At 38.9% G+C, this 17,464-nt stretch overlaps 5 protein-coding genes and 3 pseudogenes across 5 annotated transcripts; 6 read left to right on the top strand and 2 right to left on the bottom strand.

The window, feature by feature from the left end:
- The first annotated feature begins 609 nt into the window (after positions 1 to 609).
- LOC119082489 lies at positions 610 to 1,498 on the top strand. Its single transcript, XM_037192005.1, has 4 exons — positions 610 to 622; positions 684 to 865; positions 979 to 1,093; positions 1,170 to 1,498. Exons 1-4 carry the CDS (start codon positions 610 to 612, stop codon positions 1,400 to 1,402), a joined length of 543 nt encoding a protein of 180 aa, XP_037047900.1. The 3' UTR covers positions 1,403 to 1,498.
- A 1,538-nt stretch (positions 1,499 to 3,036) lies between these two features.
- LOC119082487 lies at positions 3,037 to 4,168 on the top strand (annotated as a pseudogene).
- LOC119082486 (spermine oxidase-like) lies at positions 4,003 to 6,428 on the bottom strand. The gene is made up of 4 exons (XM_037192003.1): positions 6,109 to 6,428; positions 5,281 to 6,047; positions 4,507 to 4,703; positions 4,003 to 4,445 (listed from the first exon to the last, which is right to left on the bottom strand). The coding sequence occupies exons 1-4, from the start codon at positions 6,410 to 6,412 to the stop codon at positions 4,100 to 4,102; spliced, it is 1,614 nt and encodes a 537-aa protein (XP_037047898.1). The 5' UTR covers positions 6,413 to 6,428; the 3' UTR covers positions 4,003 to 4,099.
- Positions 6,429 to 6,852: 424 nt separating this feature from the next.
- Positions 6,853 to 7,897, top strand: LOC119082483. The gene is made up of 4 exons (XM_037192000.1): positions 6,853 to 6,988; positions 7,051 to 7,223; positions 7,337 to 7,451; positions 7,528 to 7,897. Exons 1-4 carry the CDS (start codon positions 6,931 to 6,933, stop codon positions 7,758 to 7,760), a joined length of 579 nt encoding a protein of 192 aa, XP_037047895.1. The 5' UTR covers positions 6,853 to 6,930; the 3' UTR covers positions 7,761 to 7,897.
- A 1,500-nt stretch (positions 7,898 to 9,397) lies between these two features.
- On the top strand, positions 9,398 to 10,524 carry LOC119082485 (annotated as a pseudogene).
- Positions 10,367 to 12,784, bottom strand: LOC119082484 (spermine oxidase-like). The gene is made up of 4 exons (XM_037192002.1): positions 12,465 to 12,784; positions 11,637 to 12,403; positions 10,863 to 11,059; positions 10,367 to 10,801 (listed from the first exon to the last, which is right to left on the bottom strand). The coding sequence occupies exons 1-4, from the start codon at positions 12,766 to 12,768 to the stop codon at positions 10,456 to 10,458; spliced, it is 1,614 nt and encodes a 537-aa protein (XP_037047897.1). The 5' UTR covers positions 12,769 to 12,784; the 3' UTR covers positions 10,367 to 10,455.
- A 424-nt stretch (positions 12,785 to 13,208) lies between these two features.
- Positions 13,209 to 14,212, top strand: LOC119082488. The gene is made up of 4 exons (XM_037192004.1): positions 13,209 to 13,344; positions 13,407 to 13,579; positions 13,693 to 13,807; positions 13,885 to 14,212. The coding sequence occupies exons 1-4, from the start codon at positions 13,287 to 13,289 to the stop codon at positions 14,127 to 14,129; spliced, it is 591 nt and encodes a 196-aa protein (XP_037047899.1). The 5' UTR covers positions 13,209 to 13,286; the 3' UTR covers positions 14,130 to 14,212.
- A 1,538-nt stretch (positions 14,213 to 15,750) lies between these two features.
- LOC119082490 lies at positions 15,751 to 16,755 on the top strand (annotated as a pseudogene).
- Positions 16,756 to 17,464: the final 709 nt, after the last annotated feature.

The following is a 17,464-nucleotide window of genomic DNA, read 5'->3' on the forward strand; positions in this document are numbered from 1 at the left end:
CCAGTGCCGTCCTTAGCACTGCGACCATTGGATTTTTTATTTTCATGTCGTTTGAATTGGCTCTAAAAGGAAATTGGAATTTTGTTCAGTAATTTGGAAAAATGCGGATGGAGATGCGAAAAAAATTTAAAATTTAAAGGGAAGGCTAACATCTGCAAAAAAAAGGAAACGTTTTCCGACGAAATTTGAAATTTAAGATAACAAAGTGCAAGTTATACAATTAAAGAATTGTGTGTCGCTATGAGAAATATGCTCATCATTATCATTGACGCTTTTTATATTTCATCACTCTAAATTTTTACAATAATTTTTATGAGTGTCAATATTTGAATTGAATTAAGCGACTGTTTATGTTCACAGTATAAACGAACAAATCACGGGATGTGATGTCGTTAAAAATTTGATATACTTTTTAATTAACTTTGTTTGTTCTTTAGTCTGATAAGTTTAAGATCACCTATAAAAGCACCTTGCAACGACGATAAGAGGTCATAATTAAAAGGAAGCTTTCACGGTGTAGTTCGACTTTTGTTCCGGTTTTAGTCGCTAATACATTGAAGTGAAAATGATAATTCAAATTTGATTTTCGTTTTCACTTTTTATCTTACTATGGAGAGTGCCCGTAAGTTTAAAATGGTTCAGGGTGATTAGAAACTCCTTGATTTACACATTTTTTTTTTAAGAAAGCTCAACCGTAGCTGAACGACTGCAGCCGTGCGTCGCTGGTGGTGACTTAAATGTCACCGATGCTGATATAAGCGTTTCCGGAACGAAGCATTGTGCTGACCGTCCTCCGCAAAGTGACTGGACGTACTTGGGCAATGTTGGAATGAAACATTTTTTCCTTTTTGATAACAACACTTTGGTATGAAATTAAGATTACAATTTACAAGTTACCAGATCGATGGCGTGCTTACATTTTACATCCGTCGAACACTATATTGAACTTGAACTGACATTGTAACCATTTCCGATCAGGTGTCATGGCAAGATGCTGTCGCTATTTGCAGTGGTAAGGGAATGTACCTTGTCAAAATTAATGACAAAGCCGAAATGGATTTCGTAAATCTACAAGTTGTGACGAACAAAATTGGTTAGCGCCGCATGCACCAAGCCATTCAGCAACTTCTTCTAATTTTTCTTTTCTCTCGTCTATATCGCTTCCTTAGGTCCAGTTTGGTTCGGAGCCAGAGATTTGGGCGGTCGAGGTTCGTACAAATGGACACCCATAACTGCTGCTAGTTCCTATTCAATCGGCACCTTTGTAAATTTCTCTGATTTCCTGGAAAACGGCCCTTTAGCTTTGCAGATGAACTTACGCGTTTCGAATAATCTGTTTCCGGCACCATCATACTTGAAAACAGCCAAACCATTTTGCCAGTCAGCAACGACAACTTATTAATAAAATTAATTGAGTGTTGAGCTGGTCACTGCAACTTGAATTGTTCGTCGGTACAACTTTTCGTTTGAGAAATTTCTAAATTACTTTCCTTGTTATCTATCGATGAATAAATTACAGTTGGCATTAGTAAAAAGTAATCTGGACGTTTTGAAAGAAAACACCGAAAAACGATAGAAAATATTACATATGATTGACTTTTTCGGATCTGCCTGCGCCTACATTACGCTTGGGAAATTCAATCACAAATCGGATTAGAAGCACGTCTCACCACGTCAGTGTCACCCAAGCTCAAAATGTCCCTGAAGTCAGAGTGAGTGAAATGTAAAATTGGAAATTGCTATAAATGTGTATTATACACAACTTGCTACGGTGGAACTAGGTAAAATATCACCAAGATAAACTACAAAGCATAGAAGGTAGGCAACCTATAGTAAAATTAAAAAATCATTTGTCATTTCTTATTGATGAACTTTAACCTGACATTCACTGCTACACGGTGGGGTTGAACAAAACTTAAATAGAGTCGCGACACCACCTCTGATTTTTTTCATATTCTTATTGAGGGACTCGAGTAATATAAGGAATCACATTCAGTTCGCGGATCCATCCAGCCGTTTCGGAGAACCGGCACTCATGGCCGTGCGGGACCGACGAGTCAATTTGATACAGATTGTTATCGCAACGGATAGAGGGACTAATTCTAAGCTAATTCGTGTTGAAATGGCTTTCCTCGACAACTTGATCACGTAGCTACAGCCAGCTAAAGTCGAAAATTCGACATCTTTGAATGGTGATATGTCCAAGACGAAGACAGTTTGAAAGACAAAAATGTTAAACAATTGAAGTAACAGACTCAAAATCATTCGTATGAAAGTTATTTTCAGCAATAAATCCGACAATTGTAGATTGCAATTAGACCGATTCACGAGTCACTTTTTTGAAACGGATTCGACCGGCAAACGTCTTCAAAAAATCAGAATTGTTGGACTAATGACAATTCCGTTGAGAAGGTGTTTTTCAAAATTGTTCCGAGAGATATTCAAAAAAGAAATGGCGATTTCGGCTATTTTGACAATTTCGAACCAGTCTCAGATTCAAACGACGAGAATTTTACCGATGAGATTTTACAACGAAAATTTAACAAAAAAAAATGCGTCACAAGTGGCAGATGATTATTGTCGTATGAGGGGTTTCCTCAGCATCTGCCACCTGTGACGCAATTTTGTTTGTTAAATTTTCGTTGTAAAATCTCATCGGTAAAATTCTCGTTCGACACATTTTCTTGTTTAAATTTAATTACGTTGAGTCGCAGAATGCGTCACCAAAACTTATATCAAATGTTTTGGAAGTTTAATTTTTCCTAGACTAGCGTCACCTTTTCCTCTTTTGAGGTTTTTGTGGATTTGTATTTGACCAAAATGGAACGGGCGCTATAAAAATAATATTTATTTATTTCTGTATCTGAATCACACGATCAATTAGTAATGGATCAAAACATCGATCAAAGTATTAATGTGAAACAGTAACCGTAAGCTTCCGCACTCAAACTTTAAATAATTTAATACAACCGACCTCTGCAGTCGATTCCAAGTAATTGCGACTCTTAAAAAAAATGTCAAATGAAAAACAGTACACTTTTTAACAGTGTCTCTCACTGTCATCCCCATTTGTTTTGGTTGTGTAAATATTTGGTAAACATGGCACGATTCGGCAACTTGAATCCTTACGATTTGCACAAACGTCTCATCAATGACTACATTCTGAAGAAACCGGGAGACACAAAGGTTCTGCAGCGTGACACATCCAAAGATCGTACAGATTACGATGTAATTCGTGACAATCATCGATTTCTATGGGACGATGAAGACGACGAAACAGATTCGTGGGAAAGCAATTGGCCAAACGCTATTACGATAAATTGTTCAAAGAGTACTGCATTTGTGATTTGAGTCGATACAAGGATAACAAGGTGCGTGACGATATGGTCAATGCGTTGGCATATTTAACTTAGTTCGTTCTGATTCAATGTTTTTAGGTTGCTATGCGATGGCGTGTGGAGAAGGAAGTGGTTACGGGGAAAGGACAATTCATTTGTGGAAATCGAACGTGTTCGGACAATTCAGGACTTTGAAGCTGGGAAGTAAATTTTGCCTATGCCGAACATGGGACACGGAAGAATGCTCTCATCAAACTGCGTAAGTTGATCCACACGGTCATAAATATTCCATTTCAAATAAACCGTCAATGCTATTTCGAGGTCTGTGTCCGGATTGCTCAAAGAAACTCAACTACCACTCCAACAAACGCGAAGTGAAAAAACTGAAAAAAGAGAAACGAAAAAGCGGACAACGATCAAAATCTGCATCCGAAGGAAATCAATCGCCAGGTTGTTCGACTTCTGCAGCATCAAGTAAAACGGCAACGGACGACGAAATACTCGAATCGACTGAGGAGGTTGATGTTCACAAGAATGATGCATTGGAGAAGAACGTCGAGTCCATGGAAAAACACTGTTGGACCAAGACAACGGATGCGGAGGAAAAGAGTCGCGAAGAAGAATTTGACGAATACTTGGAGGATTTGTTGTTGTAAGCAAAGCAAGCAAAGCCATTCGGTTTGTTGAATTAAATCTTTATTTTATTCGGAAAAAAGGTTTTTGATGAATTTGTCTATTTGAATCTACAAAAGTAGCGGAACTCACTTCTGGCAAAAATTTAAAATTTTCTCCGCCTGTTCAATACCTGACAAGAACGCCCCGTGTGCCGTCGAAAAATACTGTTGATGACACGCTTCTCCGGCAAACAGTATTAATGGGATGCGGCAATCCATTACCACCTCCTGCCTTTGATTATTGACCGAATCTAAGTCAGCCGGCATTATGAGATTTTTAGCAAATTGTGTGGACAACCCCTTTACACTCAAAGAAAGATCGGCCACAGTTATTGGCTTGGATAGTAACCGACTCGACGTGCCGTTCTTATCGCAATCCGTGCTAATGTAACTATAAGCTCCTCTAACAAATGGATTCGAATACCAACGGGTGCTATAAACATAGAATGCAATACAATCACAATCGAAATCATCAACTGGTGTCACATTGTTACCAATAGTATTTGATTGGTGCGGGAATTTCGGATTTTGTAAATTGTGCTAAGAGTGCAATACAATCGTGAATTACTTGTGAATCGGTTAGCTTTTCCATTTCTATGGCACCCCGGCCACCGACCCATGCAAGTAATGTGTTGGATGGCCCCGGTTTCATGACATCAAATCCGGATATGTGTCCAGTCCAGTTGTGGTCCTGAAAAAGAGGTGAAAGCAAATTTATAGATAAATTTTCACCTGCTATCAGCTCATTTTTCGATGCGATGCGATGCGATGGTACAACTTTCTCGGCTAGCTATCTACAGCAGAATTTTTGTTTCTCTTCGAGCGAAAAATTAAAGGGTGATACAGGCGTCATGTCAGGCACTTGCTATTCGTTCATTAACAAACATTTTTATGAATAAAAGAACAATACGTGTCCAACTACTAGACTGGTGCTGTTACTCTAGATTCAGTAGATGGAAGTTGACGGTCTGAGTCTGAGGTGGATTTCATCACGACAGAGTAAAGTAAACCAGGCAGGAGCAGACGAAGAAAATACATTCAAATGAGGGACCTAAATCCCGTTATAATTGTTTACGAATTTGTTGCGGATGCGATTTTGATACGTTTTAAATCGACGGCTGTTATCGGTAAAGTGTTGTCGAGAGTGTATCTTATCGATAAACGAAAAACTAATGAATCAACCAAAACTTCAACAGAGAGGAAGATTGAAAATATAAGAATTTAGGATCCTCCTGATGAATTTCAATGTCTACAGTTTCAAGACTTACCTTGTAATTGTCATTCCTGAAAATCAGTTGAATTCCGTCCATTTCTTTCCACCAAGGATGTTCGAATTGAATAAATATCTTGTTGATTGTCTCGAATCCAATGTCTCGAATGGTTTGCACGTATGCGTGTGGTAATGCCGGTCTGAACATCGTATGTAAATTGGTCTTCAAACAGCCGAGTGAAAGGGTCACTATAACGTGATTTGCGTGATAAATAGTGTTGTCGGAACATTTCACAGAAATTCTCGGACAACTGGCGCTAGTCACAATTTCGACCACCTCTTTTTTAAAAAGAATATTTTTGCGATCAACTTGATTGCATAATGCTTCGATGGCTGCACTGAAACCATTACGAAAATTGTAATGAGCCTGACAACTTTCACCGTTGTAGGAGTAGGCACCCCAGCTTTTCGCTGATACATGGTCCAAATTAAGGCAGGAGTTGTCAATCACTTGAAAGCGTACATGCCAGTCGAATAGTTGTTGAGCGGTTACTTTGAGCGTGGCATCTTCTAGCGTATCCAAATATTTGCTAAAGTTGTCTAACAAGAACGAATACACTGACTTCGGATAATCAGTCTGGTCCTCTCGTGCATAGGTCTCACATTTGCACAGTATCTGTCCGATGAGGAAGTCAATTTTTTTCACAAAATAGTCGTCGATCGCTTCACCGTCATCTCTTAAATACGCGCCAAGACCTTCCTCTGACTGCTCGGTGGACAGTAAGTCATATCTTTCGGCTATATCATGAAGATGGTTAAATTTTCCTGAAACGTTCGAACCAAACATCAATTTTCGAAGAAATTCGTTTAAACAGCTGAGTCTAACCATGAAGCCACGAGGCGCCCGCATCCACGAAATCCGTTTTGGTCGACTGAATACACTCATCATCACTTTCCGTTGATTTGCGATTTTCATTTGAATCAGTCGATTTGACATTACGTCTCATGTTCAGTGTGTTCACGCGTCCGCCGGCTTTCGCCTGTCCTTCCAAAATGAGGAAACGTTGGCCAGTTGACTGTAGTTTCGTTGCCGCTCCTAGACCGGCCAGTCCAGCTCCGATGATTAGAACATCGACATAATTGCCAGTGCCGTCCTTAGCACTGCGACCATTGGGATTTTTTATTTTCATGTCGTTTGAATTGGCTCTAAAAGGAAATTGGAATTTTGTTCAGTAATTTGGAAAAATGCGGATGGAGATGCGAAAAAAATTTAAAATTTAAAGGGAAGGCTAACATCTGCAAAGAAAAAGGAAACGTTTTCCGACGAAATTTGAAATTTAAGATAACAAAGTGCAAGTTATACAATTAAAGAATTGTGTGTCGCTATGAGAAATATGCTCATCATTATCATTGACGCTTTTTATATTTTCACTCTAAATTTTTACAATAATTTTTATGAGTGTCAATATTTGAATTGAATTAAGCGACTGTTTATGTTCACAGTATAAACGAACAAATCACGGGATGTGATGTCGTTAAAAATTTGATATACTTTTTAATTAACTTTGTTTGTTCTTTAGTCTGATAAGTTTAAGATCACCTATAAAAGCACCTTGCAACGACGATAAGAGGTCATAATTAAAAGGAAGCTTTCACGGTGTAGTTCGACTTTTGTTCCGGTTTTAGTCGCTAATACATTGAAGTGAAAATGATAATTCAAAATTTGATTTTCGTTTTCACTTTTTATCTTACTATGGAGAGTGCCCGTAAGTTTAAAATGGTTCAGGGTGATTAGAAACTCCTTGATTTACACATTTTTTTTTCTAAGAAAGCTCAACCGTAGCTGACACCGGCGTCGCTGGTGGTGACTTAAATGTCACCGATGCTGATATAAGCGTTTCCGGAACGAAGCATTGTGCTGACCGTCCTCCGCAAAGTGACTGGACGTACTTGGGCAATGTTGGAATGAAACATTTTTTCCTTTTTGATAACAACACTTTGGTATGAAATTAAGATTACAATTTACAAGTTACCAGATCGATGGCGTGCTTACATTTTACATCCGTCGAACACTATATTGAACTTGAACTGACATTGTAACCATTTCCGATCAGGTGTCATGGCAAGATGCTGTCGCTATTTGCAGTGGTAAGGGAATGTACCTTGTCAAAATTAATGACAAAGCCGAAATGGATTTCGTAAATCTACAAGTTGTGACGAACAAAATTGGTTAGCGCCGCATGCACCAAGCCATTCAGCAACTTCTTCTAATTTTTCTTTTCTCTCGTCTATATCGCTTCCTTAGGTCCAGTTTGGTTCGGAGCCAGAGATTTGGGCGGTCGAGGTTCGTACAAATGGACACCCATAACTGCTGCTAGTTCCTATTCAATCGGCACCTTTGTAAATTTCTCTGATTTCCTGGAAAACGGCCCTTTAGCTTTGCAGATGAACTTACGCGTTTCGAATAATCTGTTTCCGGCACCATCATACTTGAAAACAGCCAAACCATTTTGCCAGTCAGCAACGACAACTTATTAATAAAATTAATTGAGTGTTGAGCTGGTCACTGCAACTTGAATTGTTCGTCGGTACAACTTTTCGTTTGAGAAATTTCTAAATTACTTTCCTTGTTATCTATCGGATGAATAAATTACAGTTGGCATTAGTAAAAGTAATCTGGACGTTTTGAAGAAAACACCGAAAAACGATAGAAAATATTACATATGATTGACTTTTTCGGATCTGCCTGCGCCTACATTACGCTTGGGAAATTCAATCACAAATCGGATTAGAAGCACGTCTCACCACGTCAGTGTCACCCAAGCTCAAAATGTCCCTGAAGTCAGAGTGAGTGAAATGTAAAATTGGAAATTGCTATAAATGTGTATTATACACAACTTGCTACGGTGGAACTAGGTAAAATATCACCAAGATAAACTACAAAGCATAGAGGTAGGCAACCTATAGTAAATTAAAAAATCATTTGTCATTTCTTATTGATGAACTTTAACCTGACATTCACTGCTACACGGTGGGGTTGAACAAAACTTAAATAGAGTCGCGACACCACCTCTGATTTTTTTCATATTCTTATTGAGGGACTCGAGTAATATAAGGAATCACATTCAGTTCGCGGATCCATCCAGCCGTTTCGGAGAACCGGCACTCATGGCCGTGCGGGACCGACGAGTCAATTTGAATACAGATTGTTATCGCAACGGATAGAGGGACTAATTCTAAGCTAATTCGTGTTGAAATGGCTTTCCTCGACAACTTGATCACGTAGCTACAGCCAGCTAAAGTCGAAAATTCGACATCTTTGAATGGTGATATGTCCAAGACGAAGACAGTTTGAAAGACAAAAATGTTAAACAATTGAAGTAACAGACTCAAAATCATTCGTATGAAAGTTATTTTCAGCAATAAATCCGACAATTGTAGATTGCAATTAGACCGATTCACGAGTCACTTTTTTGAAACGGATTCGACCGGCAAACGTCTTCAAAAATCAGAATTGTTGGACTAATGACAATTCCGTTGAGAAGGTGTTTTTCAAAATTGTTCCGAGAGATATTCAAAAAAGAAATGGCGATTTCGGGCTATTTTGACAATTTTCGAACCAGTCTCAGATTCAAACGACGAGAATTTTACCGATGAGATTTTACAACGAAAATTTAACAAAAAAAATGCGTCACAAGTGGCAGATGATTATTGTCGTATGAGGGGTTTCCTCAGCATCTGCCACCTGTGACGCAATTTTGTTTGTTAAATTTTCGTTGTAAAATCTCATCGGTAAAATTCTCGTTCGACACATTTTCTTGTTTAAATTTAATTACGTTGAGTCGCAGAATGCGTCACCAAAACTTATATCAAATGTTTTGGAAGTTTAATTTTTCCTAGACTAGCGTCACCTTTTCCTCTTTTGAGGTTTTTGTGGGATTTGTATTTGACCAAAATGGAACGGGCGCTATAAAAATAATATTTATTTATTTCTGTATCTGAATCACACGATCAATTAGTAATGGATCAAAACATCGATCAAAGTATTAATGTGAAACAGTAACCGTAAGCTTCCGCACTCAAACTTTAAATAATTTAATACAACCGACCTCTGCAGTCGATTCCAAGTAATTGCGACTCTTAAAAAAATGTCAAATGAAAAACAGTACACTTTTTAACAGTGTCTCTCACTGTCATCCCCATTTGTTTTGGTTGTGTAAATATTTGGTAAACATGGCACGATTCGGCAACTTGAATCCTTACGATTTGCACAAACGTCTCATCAATGACTACATTCTGAAGAAACCGGGAGACACAAAGGTTCTGCAGCGTGACACATCCAAAGATCGTACAGATTACGATGTAATTCGTGACAATCATCGATTTCTATGGGACGATGAAGACGACGAAACAGATTCGTGGGAAAAGCAATTGGCCAAACGCTATTACGATAAATTGTTCAAAGAGTACTGCATTTGTGATTTGAGTCGATACAAGGATAACAAGGTGCGTGACGATATGGTCAATGCGTTGGCATATTTAACTTAGTTCGTTCTGATTCAATGTTTTTAGGTTGCTATGCGATGGCGTGTGGAGAAGGAAGTGGTTACGGGAAAGGACAATTCATTTGTGGAAATCGAACGTGTTCGGACAATTCAGGACTTTGAAGCTGGGAAGTAAATTTTGCCTATGCCGAACATGGGACACGGAAGAATGCTCTCATCAAACTGCGTAAGTTGATCCACACGGTCATAAATATTCCATTTCAAATAAACCGTCAATGCTATTTCGAGGTCTGTGTCCGGATTGCTCAAAGAAACTCAACTACCACTCCAACAAACGCGAAGTGAAAAAACTGAAAAAAGAGAAACGAAAAAGCGGACAACGATCAAAATCTGCATCCGAAGGAAATCAATCGCCAGGTTGTTCGACTTCTGCAGCATCAAGTAAAACGGCAACGGACGACGAAATACTCGAATCGACTGAGGAGGTTGATGTTCACAAGAATGATGCATTGGAGAAGAACGTCGAGTCCATGGAAAAACACTGTTGGACCAAGACAACGGATGCGGAGGAAAAGAGTCGCGAAGAAGAATTTGACGAATACTTGGAGGATTTGTTGTTGTAAGCAAAGCAAGCAAAGCCATTCGGTTTGCTGAATTAAATCTTTATTTTATTCGGAAAAAAGGTTTTTGATGAATTTGTCTATTTGAATCTACAAAAGTAGCGGAACTCACTTCTGGCAAAAATTTAAAATTTTCTCCGCCTGTTCAATACCTGACAAGAACGCCCCGTGTGCCGTCGAAAAATACTGTTGATGACACGCTTCTCCGGCAAACAGTATTAATGGGATGCGGCAATCCATTACCACCTCCTGCCTTTGATTATTGACCGAATCTAAGTCAGCCGGCATTATGAGATTTTTAGCAAATTGTGTGGACAACCCCTTTACACTCAAAGAAAGATCGGCCACAGTTATTGGCTTGGATAGTAACCGACTCGACGTGCCGTTCTTATCGCAATCCGTGCTAATGTAACTATAAGCTCCTCTAACAAATGGATTCGAATACCAACGGGTGCTATAAACATAGAATGCAATACAATCACAATCGAAATCATCAACTGGTGTCACATTGTTACCAATAGTATTTGATTGGTGCGGGAATTTCGGATTTTGTAAATTGTGCTAAGAGTGCAATACAATCGTGAATTACTTGTGAATCGGTTAGCTTTTCCATTTCTATGGCACCCCGGCCACCGACCCATGCAAGTAATGTGTTGGATGGCCCCGGTTTCATGACATCAAATCCGGATATGTGTCTAGTCCAGTTGTGGTCCTGAAAAAGAGGTGAAAGCAAATTTATAGATAAATTTTCACCTGCTATCAGCTCATTTTTCGATGCGATGCGATGCGATGGTACAACTTTCTCGGCTAGCTATCTACAGCAGAATTTTTGTTTCTCTTCGAGCGAAAAATTAAAGGGTGATACAGGCGTCATGTCAGGCACTTGCTATTCGTTCATTAACAAACATTTTTATGAATAAAAGAACAATACGTGTCCAACTACTAGACTGGTGCTGTTACTCTAGATTCAGTAGATGGAAGTTGACGGTCTGAGTCTGAGGTGGATTTCATCACGACAGAGTAAAGTAAACCAGGCAGGAGCAGACGAAGAAAATACATTCAAATGAGGGACCTAAATCCCGTTATAATTGTTTACGAATTTGTTGCGGATGCGATTTTGATACGTTTTAAATCGACGGCTGTTATCGGTAAAGTGTTGTCGAGAGTGTATCTTATCGATAAACGAAAAACTAATGAATCAACCAAAACTTCAACAGAGAGGAAGATTGAAAATATAAGAATTTAGGATCCTCCTGATGAATTTCAATGTCTACAGTTTCAAGACTTACCTTGTAATTGTCATTCCTGAAAATCAGTTGAATTCCGTCCATTTCTTTCCACCAAGGATGTTCGAATTGAATAAATATCTTGTTGATTGTCTCGAATCCAATGTCTCGAATGGTTTGCACGTATGCGTGTGGTAATGCCGGTCTGAACATCGTATGTAAATTGGTCTTCAAACAGCCGAGTGAAAGGGTCACTATAACGTGATTTGCGTGATAAATAGTGTTGTCGGAACATTTCACAGAAATTCTCGGACAACTGGCGCTAGTCACAATTTCGACCACCTCTTTTTTAAAAAGAATATTTTTGCGATCAACTTGATTGCATAATGCTTCGATGGCTGCACTGAAACCATTACGAAAATTGTAATGAGCCTGACAACTTTCACCGTTGTAGGAGTAGGCACCCCAGCTTTTCGCTGATACATGGTCCAAATTAAGGCAGGAGTTGTCAATCACTTGAAAGCGTACATGCCAGTCGAATAGTTGTTGAGCGGTTACTTTGAGCGTGGCATCTTCTAGCGTATCCAAATATTTGCTAAAGTTGTCTAACAAGAACGAATACACTGACTTCGGATAATCAGTCTGGTCCTCTCGTGCATAGGTCTCACATTTGCACAGTATCTGTCCGATGAGGAAGTCAATTTTTTTCACAAAATAGTCGTCGATCGCTTCACCGTCATCTCTTAAATACGCGCCAAGACCTTCCTCTGACTGCTCGGTGGACAGTAAGTCATATCTTTCGGCTATATCATGAAGATGGTTAAATTTTCCTGAAACGTTCGAACCAAACATCAATTTTCGAAGAAATTCGTTTAAACAGCTGAGTCTAACCATGAAGCCACGAGGCGCCCGCATCCACGAAATCCGTTTTGGTCGACTGAATACACTCATCATCACTTTCCGTTGATTTGCGATTTTCATTTGAATCAGTCGATTTGACATTACGTCTCATGTTCAGTGTGTTCACGCGTCCGCCGGCTTTCGCCTGTCCTTCCAAAATGAGGAAACGTTGGCCAGTTGACTGTAGTTTCGTTGCCGCTCCTAGACCGGCCAGTCCAGCTCCGATGATTAGAACATCGACATAATTGCCAGTGCCGTCCTTAGCACTGCGACCATTGGGATTTTTTATTTTCATGTCGTTTGAATTGGCTCTAAAAGGAAATTGGAATTTTGTTCAGTAATTTGGAAAAATGCGGATGGAGATGCGAAAAAAATTTAAAATTTAAAGGGAAGGCTAACATCTGCAAAGAAAAAGGAAACGTTTTCCGACGAAATTTGAAATTTAAGATAACAAAGTGCAAGTTATACAATTAAAGAATTGTGTGTCGCTATGAGAAATATGCTCATCATTATCATTGACGCTTTTTATATTTTCACTCTAAATTTTTACAATAATTTTTATGAGTGTCAATATTTGAATTGAATTAAGCGACTGTTTATGTTCACAGTATAAACGAACAAATCACGGGATGTGATGTCGTTAAAAATTTGATATACTTTTTAATTAACTTTGTTTGTTCTTTAGTCTGATAAGTTTAAGATCACCTATAAAAGCACCTTGCAACGACGATAAGAGGTCATAATTAAAAGGAAGCTTTCACGGTGTAGTTCGACTTTTGTTCCGGTTTTAGTCGCTAATACATTGAAGTGAAAATGATAATTCAAAATTTGATTTTCGTTTTCACTTTTTATCTTACTATGGAGAGTGCCCGTAAGTTTAAAATGGTTCAGGGTGATTAGAAACTCCTTGATTTACACATTTTTTTTTCTAAGAAAGCTCAACCGTAGCTGACACCGGCGTCGCTGGTGGTGACTTAAATGTCACCGATGCTGATATAAGCGTTTCCGGAACGAAGCATTGTGCTGACCGTCCTCCGCAAAGTGACTGGACGTACTTGGGCAATGTTGGAATGAAACATTTTTTCCTTTTTGATAACAACACTTTGGTATGAAATTAAGATTACAATTTACAAGTTACCAGATCGATGGCGTGCTTACATTTTACATCCGTCGAACACTATATTGAACTTGAACTGACATTGTAACCATTTCCGATCAGGTGTCATGGCAAGATGCTGTCGCTATTTGCAGTGGTAAGGGAATGTACCTTGTCAAAATTAATGACAAAGCCGAAATGGATTTCGTAAATCTACAAGTTGTGACGAACAAAATTGGTTAGCGCCGCATGCACCAAGCCATTCAGCAACTTCTTCTAATTTTTCTTTTCTCTTCGTCTATATCGCTTCCTTAGGTCCAGTTTGGTTCGGAGCCAGAGATTTGGGCGGTCGAGGTTCGTACAAATGGACACCCATAACTGCTGCTAGTTCCTATTCAATCGGCACCTTTGTAAATTTCTCTGATTTCCTGGAAAACGGCCCTTTAGCTTTGCAGATGAACTTACGCGTTTCGAATAATCTGTTTCCGGCACCATCATACTTGAAACAGCCAAACCATTTTGCCAGTCAGCAACGACAACTTATTAATAAAATTAATTGAGTGTTGAGCTGGTCACTGCAACTTGAATTGTTCGTCGGTACAACTTTTCGTTTGAGAAATTTCTAAATTACTTTCCTTGTTATCTATCGATGAATAAATTACAGTTGGCATTAGTAAAAGTAATCTGGACGTTTTGAAGAAAAACACCGAAAAACGATAGAAAATATTACATATGATTGACTTTTTCGGATCTGCCTGCGCCTACATTACGCTTGGGAATTCAATCACAAATCGGATTAGAAGCACGTCTCACCACGTCAGTGTCACCCAAGCTCAAAATGTCCCTGAAGTCAGAGTGAGTGAAATGTAAAATTGGAAATTGCTATAAATGTGTATTATACACAACTTGCTACGGTGGAACTAGGTTAAAATATCACCAAGATAAACTACAAAGCATAGAGGTAGGCAACCTATAGTAAAATTAAAAAATCATTTGTCATTTCTTATTGATGAACTTTAACCTGACATTCACTGCTACACGGTGGGGTTGAACAAAATTAAATAGAGTCGCGACACCACCTCTGATTTTTTTCATATTCTTATTGAGGGACTCGAGTAATATAAGGAATCACATTCAGTTCGCGGATCCATCCAGCCGTTTCGGAGAACCGGCACTCATGGCCGTGCGGGACCGACGAGTCAATTTGAATACAGATTGTTATCGCAACGGATAGAGGGGACTAATTTCAAGCTAATTCGTGTTGAAATGGATTTCCTCGACAACTTGATCACGTAGCTACAGCCAGCTAAAGTCGAAAATTCGAACATCTTTGGAATGGATATGTCCAAGACGAAGACAGTTTTGAAAGACAAAAATGTTAAACAATTGAAGTAACAGACTCAAAATCATTCGTATGAAAGTTATTTTCAGCAATAAATCCGACAATTGTAGATTGCAATTAGACCGATTCAACGAGTCACTTTTTTGAAACGGATTCGACCGGCAAACGTCTTCAAAAATCAGAATTGTTGGACTAATGACAATTCCGTTGAGAAGGTGTTTTTCAAAATTGTTCCGAGAGATATTCAAAAAAGAAATGGCGATTTCGGGCTATTTTGACAATTTTCGAACCAGTCTCAGATTCAAACGACGAGAATTTTACCGATGAGATTTTACAACGAAAATTTAACAAAAAAATGCGTCACAAGTGGCAGATGATTATTGTCGTATGAGGGGTTTCCTCAGCATCTGCCACCTGTGACGCAATTTTGTTTGTTAAATTTTCGTTGTAAAATCTCATCGGTAAAATTCTCGTTCGACACATTTTCTTGTTTAAATTTAATTACGTTGAGTCGCAGAATGCGTCACCAAAACTTATATCAAATGTTTTGGAAGTTTAATTTTTCCTAGACTAGCGTCACCTTTTCCTCTTTTGAGGTTTTTGTGGGATTTGTATTTGACCAAAATGGAACGGGCGCTATAAAAATAATATTTATTTATTTCTGTATCTGAATCACACGATCAATTAGTAATGGATCAAAACATCGATCAAAGTATTAATGTGAAACAGTAACCGTAAGCTTCCGCACTCAAACTTTAAATAATTTAATACAACCGACCTCTGCAGTCGATTCCAAGTAATTGCGACTCTTAAAAAAATGTCAAATGAAAAACAGTACACTTTTTAACAGTGTCTCTCACTGTCATCCCCATTTGTTTTGGTTGTGTAAATATTTGGTAAACATGGCACGATTCGGCAACTTGAATCCTTACGATTTGCACAAACGTCTCATCAATGACTACATTCTGAAGAAACCGGGAGACACAAAGGTTCTGCAGCGTGACACATCCAAAGATCGTACAGATTACGATGTAATTCGTGACAATCATCGATTTCTATGGGACGATGAAGACGACGAAACAGATTCGTGGGAAAAGCAATTGGCCAAACGCTATTACGATAAATTGTTCAAAGAGTACTGCATTTGTGATTTGAGTCGATACAAGGATAACAAGGTGCGTGACGATATGGTCAATGCGTTGGCATATTTAACTTAGTTCGTTCTGATTCAATGTTTTTAGGTTGCTATGCGATGGCGTGTGGAGAAGGAAGTGGTTACGGGAAAGGACAATTCATTTGTGGAAATCGAACGTGTTCGGACAATTCAGGACTTTGAAGCTGGGAAGTAAATTTTGCCTATGCCGAACATGGGACACGGAAGAATGCTCTCATCAAACTGCGTAAGTTGATCCACACGGTCATAAATATTCCATTTCAAATAAACCGTCAATGCTATTTCGAGGTCTGTGTCCGGATTGCTCAAAGAAACTCAACTACCACTCCAACGCGAAGTGAAAAAACTGAAAAAAGAGAAACGAAAAAGCGGACAACGATCAAAATCTGCATCCGAAGGAAATCAATCGCCAGGTTGTTCGACTTCTGCAGCATCAAGTAAAACGGCAACGGACGACGAAATACTCGAATCGACTGAGGAGGTTGATGTTCACAAGAATGATGCATTGGAGAAGAACGTCGAGTCCATGGAAAAACACTGTTGGACCAAGACAACGGATGCGGAGGAAAAGAGTCGCGAAGAAGAATTTGACGAATACTTGGAGGATTTGTTGTTGTAAGCAAAGCAAGCAAAGCCATTCGGTTTGCTGAATTAAATCTTTATTTTATTCGGAAAAAAGGTTTTTGATGAATTTGTCTATTTGAATCTACAAAAGTAGCGGAACTCACTTCTGGCAAAATTTAAAATTTTCTCCGCCTGTTCAATACCTGACAAGAACGCCCGTGTGCCGTCGAAAATACTGTTGATGACACGCTTCTCTCGGCAACAGTATTAATGGGATGCGGCAATCCATTACACACTCCTGCCTTTGATTATTGACCGAATCTAAGTCAGCCGGCATTATGAGATTTTTAGCAAATTGTGTGGACAACCCCTTTACACTCAAAGAAAGATCGGCCACAGTTATTGGCTTGGATAGTAACGACTCGACGTGCCGTTCTTATCGCAATCCGTGCTAATGTAACTATAAGCTCCTCTAACAAATGGATTCGAATACCAAACGGGTGCTATAAACATAGAATGCAATACAATCACAATCGAAATCATCAACTGGTGTCACATTGTTACCAATAGTATTTGATTGGTGCGGGAATTTCGGATTTTGTAAATTGTGCTAAGAGTGCAATACAATCGTGAATTACTTGTGAATCGGTTAGCTTTTCCATTTCTATGGCACCCGGCCACCGACCCATGCAAGTAATGTGTTGGATGGCCCCGGTTTCATGACATCAAATCCGGATATGTGTCTAGTCCAGTTGTGGCCTGAAAAAAGGTGAAAGCAAATTTATAGATAAATTTCACCTGCTATCAGCTCATTT

This window comes from Bradysia coprophila, unplaced genomic scaffold, assembly GCF_014529535.1.
Source record: "Bradysia coprophila strain Holo2 unplaced genomic scaffold, BU_Bcop_v1 contig_450, whole genome shotgun sequence".
NCBI lineage: Eukaryota > Metazoa > Arthropoda > Insecta > Diptera > Sciaridae > Bradysia > Bradysia coprophila.